The following is a 12,215-nucleotide window of genomic DNA, read 5'->3' as shown; positions in this document are numbered from 1 at the left end:
TTTGAAGGCATCTTAGTGGATGTAAACTTCTGACTTTGAAGAGAGAAGTAAAAAGTTCTCTAAAAAAATATTCTCTCATCATTCTGTCAATTAGCAAATAGAAATAATGTTGGTGATCCTAACTGACCTGAAACAGGAACCGTTCAGTCACATTTAATGTCAGACAGAGAAATAAAAAAAAGGTTTTGTGTCTTTTTACGCCATGAACTCGGTTCAGCTCCGTTTCTCGCTGCTTCTGTTGCATCCTGTCAGTCTGCTTCATGTTGGATTCGTTTGCTCCTTGCTGTGTATTTCCTCACTTTCCTCCTTTTGTTTTCAGTTTTCTTTGCTGCTTCCTGTTAGCATTCACTGCTGGACTCAAATCTGCTTTGTCATTAAACAAACATTGTGGACATTTGTGTTTCTTTCAGCTGCGTTTTTGCACATTTAGTGTCGTTTTGCTGCAGAAGGAAACATGAAAAGATGCAACATGTGGCCAAAAAGAACAGTTCTGTGTACGTTTACTCTGATTTTGTTTTGTTGTTGTTGTTGTTGTTTTTAAAATGGTCTTAACACTGGTAGCAGCAGTGGAAAAGTAAGTACATTTACTTCAGTACTGCTCTTGAACGTGACCTTTCTGCCACGTTCTCCTTCCAGTTAACAACTAAACACAGTGCATTTGACTCCGTTACACTTATTTTGCAGCTTTACTTACTTTGCAGATTTATTTTGATAAAACAAAAACAATCAGCAGCTAAACTATGATAAAACCTGATTGATCCCTGAGAGACGTTCATGAACAGCAGACGTGAAAACGCTGCCATCCTGTGGTGAAAGCCGAAGCCCTGCGTGTCCTGATCACACTAATGATCACATCCTGATCACAACCTGCACCATGATGCACTGCTGCTCCGTCATCCTCTCTCCGGCTGCTCTCCTTGCAAACACTAACTTGTTTCTGCCACCAGTCTCTAACTGGGACTCATCCATGAATAGGAGTTGGTCCAGTGTGACGTCAGGAGTTTTGTTTCTTCTCCTGCGTCCAGTGATGGAGTTTATCTGGTGATGTCCAGACTGAGACTGGAGCGCTATAATGTCTCGTTAATTAATATTTAATACTTAAACTGTCATGTTAACGTATACAAGGTGCTTTTGTAAGAGTGTAGGTCGGTTTAACTGTTGACATAAGTAATTACTCATTTTGGATGTCTAATGACTACAGGAAAAATAAAATAAACCCTTTTACCTATCTCAGACACATTAACATTAATTTAAATGATGTTTAGTGTAATTTGTAAAAATAAAAATAAAAAAAATAATTAAAAATGCAAAGTGTTGAAGCAGCTGTCAAAAAAAAAAATCCAAAAACTTAAAAGTTATGGGACAAAGTTTATTTAAAACTGTTTAATCAATCACAAGCATGACAGAGACATTTTCAACATGTGTGATCATCATCATCATCATCATCATCAAAAATAAACTGTTTAAATCGTTATTCAAATCTACCCAAACTCCTCTAACCAGTCTCAGAATTAAACCCTAAAGAAATAATCAGGCACTTAGTCAAAATAAACACATGAAGATAGAAAACAAATCTATGAAATGTCAAACTCTCATGATGTCTCTCATACAGTGGCAACAGTCACATAGATTAGAATAGTTGAAATCAACATTACAAAACCATTTCGCCAGTGGAAAAAAAAAAAAAGACATGCAATGATAAAAACCAGAAAAGACAGCATTAAGGACATTATCATCATTATTACTTATGAATAAGAAACTGCTCATTTCATCCCACACACATACACAACTGTTGGCAGATTTGATGCATTTTAAATGTTCAGCATTCAAACAACACACGAGCTTGTTGTTAACAGCGACTCTGCTTCAGCATGTTCAGCGTCCAAACCGCAAGAAACAAAACAACAACATGTACTCTGGGTCTGGGCTTTGAAAACTGATCCCAGAATTTAAATCATTTTACTGGGTTTTGGTGCTGCAGCACAAAAAGCTTTATATTCCAACACAAAGTTCTGACCTTCCAGCTCATTCCTACTAAATCAACAGAATATTCACTTCATCCTAACGCTGTGTGTGAACACAAAACTCTAAATGCATCTCTGGCACACGTGTTCAAACCTGTTCCCTTAAAAAAGCAAGTTAGTTTCCCGATAATAAGACACGGCCTCCAGAGTTTAGATTCTATTTGTTAATGAAACTTTCAGAAACGAAGAAGCAATAAAAAGCTTAAAATTAGCAAAAGCAAGCAGCGCTGCAAAACCTCCCTCAGACTCTAACATCAGAACATTTACAAATACAAACTAAAACGTGTCGCTGATCTTTCATTAATAAAATAATTCCTTTCCTCTCACTCTTGTAACATTCTCAGGCATTCAACAGTTCATCCATTTTAAAAACAAAGTCTTTTTTCATTTTACTCGTGTAGGAATCAAACAGAAATCTGTCTCTGGATCTTTCAGTTCTGCAAACATGAGTCCAGTTTGTGGTTTTCAACAAGACGACGGCGGGATTCTTGGTGAATATGTGCTGCTGGTGACAAGATGTGTTTCCTCTGTGCTTTGCTTACGTGTAGATTTATTTTTCCCACAAATCTTCAGTCTTATCTGTGTAATACTTGCTTATTAAAACTAAGAGTTGTATAAAAGAAGGAACAGGAAGAAACAAAAAGAAGTCATGAAGGAAACTTATGAGAACATGAAAAATGAAAACGTGGCTGCTTTTCTCAGAAATGTGTCTCAGAAATTCGTTGTTTTTTACTTTTTCTTTCAAGAACAGAATTAAAGAAACGTGCAGCTCTTATCCACCATGCAAGAAGTTTGTCATTTTCAAAAGGACATTTTAGCTTTGAACCATCATTCCCTCTCATTATTTAATCTAATGAGCGATTGGCCGCAGCAGCTAAAATGAAGCCGTCACTGTGAAAGATGAGATAAGAGCAGCTTTGGGGGCTTTAATGACTGCATTTTATTCTAATGGAGGAGACGACCGGCGTGAACTGAACATGAATCTCGTCTCACTGCAGGTGAGTGAGCAGCTGAAGCTAAACCAAAGCTATGCTGCCGGCTCATACGTTCTAAAAATGAAATTAAAGACTCCGTGCTCGTCTGACATCAGAACTGCTTTGTGCACTTTTTGCATTCATTTCCCAAATGTTGATCAAGTTTGCGTCCATTTGAACAAAAACCTTGAAGCTCTGTTTGTTTGCTGCTGGCTCAGTCAGAGTGGATGGAGAGGGCCACTTTGAGGCAGCCCAGCTCTTGGCCCCCGCTGCCCAGGACCCCCTGAACCCGGTAGTTCCCGTTGGTCAGCCAGTAGGGCAGATCCACGTAGGGCAGGTAGAAGTCCGACTGAGGCAGCGAGTACGAGCCCTGAGGGCAGACAGAGAGAAAGAAAGACTTGTTTTTACAAAAGACTCAGATTTCCAGCTAAAACGGTGTCAGCCAGCAAAGAAACAGTTCAGATAATTAGGTTTTGAGAGACAAGGTTAAAGTAAAAACTTGAAAACAGATACCAGCGGTTGGATAATAATGAACAAAGCCAGAACATGTGTAATCATTTCACATTTTTATGAAAACTTGGTGGGTTTCCTCATTACACACTGAGAAAATGAAGCCAGGGTTTTGCTACTTCCTGGTTGACATCTTGGATTTTTGGAGCCAGTGACGCAAAAATCGTGGGAGGGGGGCGGAGCCATAGGAGCAGCGATTGGTCAGACGGATTGAGAGGCGGGGCCTCTCTGCCCGCCCACATTTACCGCCTTCTGCTCGCTTCGTCTGTATGGTCGCTGCCGACTGTCAATCAAGCCAGCCACGCCCCTTGCCTCGCAAGATGCTGAGGATTTTTAAAAATTCAGTATTGATTTATTTTCAGATTGGCCACCTGATCTCTGGATTTGACCATGGAAACTAATAAGAAACAAATCCTGAGCTGTAGGAATGCAGTATTTCATGATCTGTGATCACTTCTTTTCCAGTTCCAGTCTATGGGAGCCAGGGCTTTGTGGAGCCAGCAGCTAGTGGACGTAGTGATACTGCAGGTTTTTGACACTTCCGGGTTGGTTTCATTTTTCAGGGCTGGTTGCTGCGTCCATCTTTTGTACAGTCTATGGCCTTGTCTTAAAAAAATGTTCCATTCAGAGTCTGGGGTGGTGTTAGAAACTCATCTGTAGCTGATGTGTATGAGTAAAGTACATGTGTGCTTCTGATCTGGTGGCCTGTCTTTTGTTGTATTCTGAAAGTGTCCAAAGAAAACAAAAAAAAAACAAAGCATGAGCTTGAGGTTCTCCTCGTCTAAATGCACAATAACGGGTGTGTGGAGTCGAAAATGTGTTATGATGGTGTAAGTCTCATGTCACGATGACTTGAACAGTTAGCATCAACAACAACAGGAACTTTGAAGTGTGTACCTGATTATCATCGCTGTAAATACAAGGTTTTAAGTGTCCACTTGGCAGCAAAATGAAACAAACAAAGAAGCGACGCCTTCCTGCAAATGAACAAATGCTGACTGCACATAATTTACTCGTAGGCCGTCTGCTCCCACATTTCAACCTGCACCAACATGGTTTCTTGTTTATAACTGTTGTCCGACTGAAATGTGTTGTAGAAGATGTTCGAGTTGAGAAAGAAGCCAAGCAGCTGCTGAATCTCTTTGTTTCAAAGTTTTTCAGGCGTTTGCAGAAGTGGACGCCTCCGACTTGTATAAAGTAGCTTCAGATGAGGAGAGGCCATTATGATGTGTTCGCTCTCTAAATGCACGGCACAGCTGCTTACATGCAGTCAGTCGATGTTTCTTAAAGAGGCGACAAGTGCTTCAAAACAGAACAAAGAAAATACGCTTTTAAGGTCCAATTCAAACTTCCTTAACTTTTCTCTCTGTATTCATTTTTCAGGGGATATTTCTTTTAGCTTGACGAACATGTTTGAACCTGTCGCTACAAGAAGCAGGTAAGACAAGCCTCTGGACGCACGGCTGCATTAGTAAATCACAGCAAAGCCAGCATGAATGCATGTGGAAGAGGCGGACGATTGAACAGAGACTCACAGCCTTGAAGGGGCAGCGGCAGGGCAGGCCGTAGGTGTGCAGCGGTTCGGGACAGTCCTGACCAGGTGGGATCAGCTGGTTCAGAATGTCGCAGGCGTCCCGATAGTGGCAGCTTCCCAGCTCCTCCACGCAGGGAACCTTCACCCAGAAACCGGCCACCTCCTTCTCCAGAGTCACATTGACCTGAAGAGGAAGAGGATTGGGCAAAGAAATAAGGAAGAAATAAGCATGGAGAAGGTACATCAACAGTTTGGAGGCTCTCAGAAAATTAGCATCCAAAACCAGCTCATTTACAGCATTTGGTGGGACACAAGAAGGAACGATAGAATAGCAACAATCACATTAAATCCACTGAATCTGATGACAAACACAAAATAGTCAGTGAGCTTTTCTGTAAATATGGAGGAAATTTGAGTAAAAACTGCAAAGCAACAACAAAGATTGTCTTGTTTTACTTCACAAAGCACGTAAACGTGGACGGGTTCATAAAAAAAAGTGCAATAAACAGACAAACAGGTCAGTACAAACACGGGGAAGCAACAAAGTGAGCTTTAAGGAAGTCAGGTGAGAAAAAAGATTGTATCACGAGACAGCTTTGACAAAGTTCCTGTTATCAGGCGGTGATGATGAGAAACAGGAGTTTAAACACCTTTAACCTGCAGAAACTCATGACAACATAAATAACGGTAACTTTCATCAGTCTGTGTGCATCAGCTCCGTCTGTGTTCAAACCTGGTTTCACTTCATGAGGAGGAGACTCTAAATACGACAGATGTTGAATGTTTTTTGGAACTTGCTTTTCTGTATCGTGATTTATTTACTGATCCAAATGTCTCATTATCTTCTCAGTCTCCCCTCATCTCATCTGCCTGCAGCTCACCTCAAAACTTTTAGTCACGTGGTTCAGTCCTGATGGTTTGTCAGGTGTGCTGAACAGCAGAATGTATTCTTCAATTAACTAATTTAACTAAAATGCTAGACTTTGGGCTTTTTTTCTTTTCTTTATGGGACACATAGAATAAAGTAATTTTGATAAAATATGATCTTAAGCTGGTTGGCGTCCCAGTGGGGGCACCGGGATCTTTCTGCGTGGAGTCTCCATGTTCTCCCCGTGCAGCGTGGGTTCTCTCCGGGTTCTCCGGCTTCCTCCCACAGTCCAGAAACATGCTGAGGTTAATTGGTGATTGTAAATTGTCCGTAGGTGTGAATGTGAGTGTGCTTGGTTGTCTGTCTCTAAGTGTAGCCCTGTGATAGACTGGTTACCTGTCCAGGTGAACCTGCCTTCACCTTGAGTCAGCTGGGATAGACTCCAGCCCCCCATGACCCTAGTGAGGATTAAGCTGTGTGTAGATAATGGATGGATGGATGATTTTAAGCTTACATTTCCTTTTTCCCAACACATGACATGACTGTCAGCACGTCTGCTGGTGAGCATCCCTGCAGGGAAATCTGTCAGGAGTCAGCAAATTGCTTTTCCTCCTGTCACTCAGACTGAAAGCTATTTTTGAAAAGGGTTTACAATGATTCAGGTTGTTTTGAGAGCTGCTGCAGCTTGCTTTGTTTCCCTGGTATATGCTGTTTTGTGTGACTCTGAATCTGTATAACACAAGTAGAGAGTGTAAAGTTAGCGCGACCCGCAGAGACACAGCAGACATGTTAATGGGAAATACAGCAGGACAAAAACTCTTTAAGTTAAAAAAAGAGTAAAGAAAGACCTCATTAGATGGGCTTTGTCCTGCACTTTTAACACCACCATAACTAAGATCTCTCCCTCGCAGCACCACTTCACACGTCTGATGTGCACATGCACATAACGAAATGACTAAATGAGCCGAATGGGTTCGTGATGAAGCTTTAAACTGGATTCAGTTTCAGTGTTCAGTCTTTATTGTTGCACGTGTGGTCAAAGAAAGACTGACAGCGTGAAACCTGCAGAGTGCTGAGGTTTCCTCTCCCTGCTGACTGTGGCTTTATAGCCAGAAACTGCAGAGTTAAAAATCAACCAGACCTGGAGTTGTTGCTGAATCCATGAAGGCTGCAAGAAGCATTCAGAGCGTTTGTTCAGGAAAAGCAGAAAATCTTGCAGACTGAATAAAAGCTCTGCTTTCTAAATGTTGCATTGTTTATATCAGTCATATTTTTGTTTTCTTGTGTAGCTAATTTTAGCTACTTTATAGAGATTAATGAGTTTAATATCAAAGTTCAGCATAATTCTTCATATGTTTTGCGTGTAAGAGGTTCAAACTGTGAAAGGTTTTTACGACCCCAGTTGGGCTGCAGGTGAGCCGCTCTGTGGCTGAATGAATGTGCTTCCTCTGTTTGCCAGCTCCCCTCCAGCTCCCTCGTCCTCCCGTCAGCTCATCCTCCTGTCAGCAGTCACAGAAAAGCTTTCCTTCTTAAAAACTCTAAGAGCTGGGAGTTTCTGGGGAGTTTCTGGGGAGTTTCGACCAGGTTGTAACGAAATACAACATTTCCTTCTGGAATGCAGCAGCGTGAAGAAAAAAAACTTTTCACTAATGGAGTCTTCAAACCTGTGAACCCAGACTTTACAGAACTAAAGGGACATTGTGTAAACTTCCCTAATGCTGGATAAAGTGGAAATAAAACTGACAGACTGAACTGTGCCTAAATTAATCAAAGCCATTAGGACTCGACAGGCTTTTTCGGGACTTGTGTAGAAACTATTTATTTCCATTTTTTTAGCTGCTCTTTGACAGTAAATCCAAAGAAATATCCTGAAACCCTCTGAGGAGCTCCGTGTGCACAGCCCGACCTGCTCATATGAGGATCAGCAGCAGATCCAGACTCGCCAGTTTCTGCTCGCTGCAGGAAGATGAGATATGACACAGGATGGTTGAAGCGCTGCTGAGGAACGCTGCTCTGTTGGTGGACGCTGCAACTTAGCGAGCGCTTCAGCGATGGGCAGTTGGTGAAAAATTGCAAGTGTGACGGCTGAAAGTCTCTGCAGAAGACAGCTTTAAAGCTCTTTTCATCCTGATTCCGTTTGCTGTATGTGCATGTTTGTCGGTTTTGTTTACTGGTTTTGGCCTGTGTGTCTTTGTCACTTGTAAATGTGCTAACGTGAAGTATTCAGGGTGAGTTTTATGACGGAATAATAAACAAACCAATAAAAACTGTGATGATTCAGCAGCTGTCAAATCTGGAAACGCTGGAAGCAAAGTGTTAGAATTGAATTATTTCACAATCTGACACCATCAGAGGTGCAGAGCAACGGCAGAAGATCAGGTGTTTGCACTGTGCAGTCATCTTCAAATGTAAGCAACATCATAAACTAACATCAGCCACAAGAAGAACAAAGAGCCCCGAGGCCTCATTTATCATCATTTATGATCAGTTTTGAAGTTAAGCAGCAAACCAGGTACAAATAATTCTTTAAAACAAAAGTCTTTCATCAACATAGAAGTGATCTGACCACAAAGGCAGGTGCAGATCACAGACATGGAAGGTAGAAATCAGATCCTCAGAAATTGCTGAAGCAAGTTTTGTATTTAAGTGGAAGCACAGCTCTAAGAATTTAAAATGAATAACATTTAAAAAATGATCTCAGCTTAATGGAGTCAGTTCTGGGTTAAATGAATCCATAGAAGACACGAAAACAGACTGAAGCCACAGAAGAACTACAGATTAAACAGAAACGTCTCTCGATGCTGCACTTTGGAAAAAAAAAAAAAAAAAAGCTGTTCATGTTCTTTTTAAAGCGTCCCTCAATGTGTCTTCAGTCTGCAAAGTCCTGTAAATGTACTCACAGCCAGAGGAGCCGCGAGTTCAACAGATGTGGATCCGGAGGCAGAGGCCTTCAGGTCTCCTGGGATGGAGATCGGGTCTGGAGACACACTCAAGTTCTTCAGCACAGCTGGAGCATCAGGCTGTCCGCAGTTCTTCCAGTCGAACCCTAAAACCTGCACAGAGAACAGCATTTAGCTACACACCTGAAATACTTCACATCTCAGGATTTGCATGTTCTATGAACAGGTTTGATTTCCATTCCCTGCTCCAATGAGCTTGTCCAGACCTGAAGCCTGAGTGAAGCAACCAATCACACGTCGGCTTTTAACACACACTACAAACGTCTTTAATTCACCACAACAAACAGCCTATTTTAAAGCTACATGTGAGTTTTCTTTGGATTAATTATACTCTTTTCTTCTGTGAACTATAAATCTATGATTTATTGTATGTATTAGTTGAATACTTTTAATCATCTGCCAGTGAAGTACTTCAGCTTGTCGGTTAAAAATGATCTAACAGATGAATCCTGCTGTGAAGACCACAGGAATGAGGACAGTGACTCTCTGACATCATCCTAATACTTAAAAACCAGCGGCAGCCTTGGAGGGAGTGAGAGTAAACGCTACAAACCGCTTCATCCTTTCATGTGCTGCTTATTGGTTCATTGACCATTTGTTTAATTACAATAACACAAACAAAAACAAACAAACAAACAGCTGCTTGTTTTCTGAAGCAAACAGTCAAAAAGCAAAACAGTCATTTTATGACAACATGTATTTATATCTGTATAAATATATGTTTGGACTTTTTTTAAAGGAATACATTCTTTGTTTGTTTGTTTGTTTGTTTTAATCTTTCGTTCAAAAAAAATGACTTTAGGATATTTCAACCACATGTCGCTGCTCTCTTCAGTGGGAGGAGATAAATGGTTGTTTTGTTTGTTGTTGTTGTTGTTGTTTTAATAACAATCACAACTTATGACCACTCTGACAGACACAAACTTCATTATTTGCTAAAGACCAGGAGATGTGGCTGAAAAAACGAGTCAGCTCGTCTTAAACATTGTTTGTTCTGCTGATAATGTTTTTTTCTGTGAGCTCCGGGTTCAGTCAGCTGATCCATTTGCTCACGCTGGTTTGGTAAACAGACAGAACTGTGTTTCTGTCTGTAGAGGTCACCAGAGGTCTTTGGTCCAGATACTTTTCTATTTCAAAGGAACAGTTGAGTAAATGTACTAATGTTTGACTAAAGCTTTGACTGTAGATGTTTTCTAATGTTGCAGGAGCAGTGAAGACAGACATTCACCTTACAGCCTTTAATGAGGGATGTCACACACCTTTCATAGGATCTAATCAGTGCAGAGAAACACTGACTAAAGACAAAATGTGCTCCTGTTAGGAGGTCATTTACAAGAAGTTACGGAGGTCCTGAAGAATCAAAACAGCTTTTTAGATTTTATAAAACACATTAAAGGGAATAAATTGGGTTTTGCTAAATCTGTAGCTTTAGGTCACAATCGAAAGTATTCCATAAAGAACATATAAAGACCATGTGTTTATGACGCAGTTTGGTTTAGTTTTCATTTCAATGTTGTCTCTTGTAATTCCAGATATTTCCTGGTTTCATTTAATTTGTCATAAGACACAACCTGAGAAAAACAGAAACACTCACACAAAGATTTAACATTATGATTAATACATTAACAGATTAGCTGCCAACTATCAAATTATTTTCCAATTATTTTGTTAATCTTTTAAAAGTCTAAATTCTCTGCTTGCAGTTTCATTCATGTGAATATTTCCTGGTTTCTCTCCTCTGACAGTAACGACCTTCGAGTTGTGGACAAAACCAGGTTTCCCTATTTTGTTCGATTTTAAAGATCAAACAACTAATTGATTAATTGACTACAGAAATAATATAAAACAAACCAAAAGTAGCAAATAAAGCGGCACCAAAGTAAAGCAGAACACAAGAATCCCTTAAACCTGGTCCTACATGTTATATGTGGCAGCTCCACACGTCTTTGTTGGGACTTCTTGTACATGTTTGTAGGATCACAGCTTAATTCTAAATTAATTATGTTATTGTAGTGTTCTTATATGTATTGTTATCATTTTTGCCACAGCTGTCAGTCTGTTTTATTGTGTATTTCTGTATCGTGTATGTATTTTAAATTATCTTCTGATTTTGTATGGCTGCTACCTTGGCCAGGTCCTTGCTTATTTTTATTTTTTTTAATCTCAATGGAACTTCCTGGTTGAATAAAGGTACATAAGTACGTAAATAAATAAAACCACAAAGCGTAGGATTTCAACTAAACATTACTTTACTTATGCAAATGACTTCCTGCTGAATAATGAACCATGTTCGTGATTAAACCGTCCTGAGACGAGCTGAAGTCACCTGATCGTGAGCTCACCTGTGCTCTGGAGACTCGCTTCAGTCTGAACGAGCTGCAGTTCGTCTGAGATAAAACTGCTGCGACAAACACAGCCGCCGTCAGCGTCACACTTCTGTCCATCCTGGGTCCTCTGGTACCGACACACACCGACACACACACACACACACCGGGGGAGCAACAGTCCGCAGCGCAGAGACCTTAAACACACCGCTCCCGGAAAATTCTTCTTGTTTTCTTCCGCTGCTCCACTTCCGTGTTTACGGTCACAGCCGTCACGTGGTCGCGGAGCCACGTGACCACTTCTGCGCAGTGGATGGAGCAGGGTTTGACCACAGACGGTCTTGCTTGTGTTGTATCTGCTCTCAGACGGACGTCGCTTTGCATAAAAGCGTCTGCTGAATGAAAGTGTAGAATTGTTCAAGTTACCCTTGAAATGCAAACTGCATTTTCTAGAATTATATTGTTAGTCTGTTGTATGTATTTAGAGAGCTTCAAAATGGCTGATTTGAGTAGTTATAGTTAAGTTGACTGTACTTCGAGAGACAAACATGATATGACACAAGCAAGTCCTCTTTATTTTTGTACATTTACTTTCTGAGACTTGTTGAATTTGTTCCTGCTAACAAGCATGAAAACACTCATAACATTGTTCTCCAGGAACGTCTGTCAAACAAGACATTCTCAAGTAGCTGTTTTTTGTTTTTTACAAATAAACAACACAACTTTCCATAATAATAATAATACATTTTATTTAGAGGCGCCTTTCTCGACACTCGAGGACACCGTACATACAAATCAAATGATCAGCTCATCATCAAGCTCTGCAGAAGCCTGATAATGATCCTGATCATTTGAATCAGATGTGATGGAAGAAGGAAACATCTGAAACATGCAGGACTGTGGCCCTGGAGGACCAGGACTGGACACCCCTGCAGGACGTCTTTGAAATGATTTAAAATGTTGTGTAGCTGCACAGTAGCACCAGTAGATGTCGTAGTCGGACAGTACACCGAAAACACAC

General features: G+C 40.6%; 1 protein-coding gene across 1 annotated transcript; it reads right to left on the bottom strand.

Moving 5' to 3' along the window:
* Positions 1 to 1,348: 1,348 nt before the first annotated feature.
* Positions 1,349 to 11,445, bottom strand: gm2a (ganglioside GM2 activator). The gene is made up of 4 exons (XM_008286100.1): positions 11,213 to 11,445; positions 8,811 to 8,963; positions 5,044 to 5,226; positions 1,349 to 3,368 (listed from the first exon to the last, which is right to left on the bottom strand). Exons 1-4 carry the CDS (start codon positions 11,312 to 11,314, stop codon positions 3,213 to 3,215), a joined length of 594 nt encoding a protein of 197 aa, XP_008284322.1. The 5' UTR covers positions 11,315 to 11,445; the 3' UTR covers positions 1,349 to 3,212.
* Positions 11,446 to 12,215: the final 770 nt, after the last annotated feature.

Source organism: Stegastes partitus, unplaced genomic scaffold (assembly GCF_000690725.1).
Source record: "Stegastes partitus isolate 25-593 unplaced genomic scaffold, Stegastes_partitus-1.0.2 Scaffold432, whole genome shotgun sequence".
In the NCBI taxonomy this organism is placed as follows: Eukaryota; Metazoa; Chordata; class Actinopteri; family Pomacentridae; genus Stegastes; species Stegastes partitus.
Note: the sequence above shows the minus strand (reverse complement) of the source record. Positions and strands in the feature narration are given on the sequence as shown.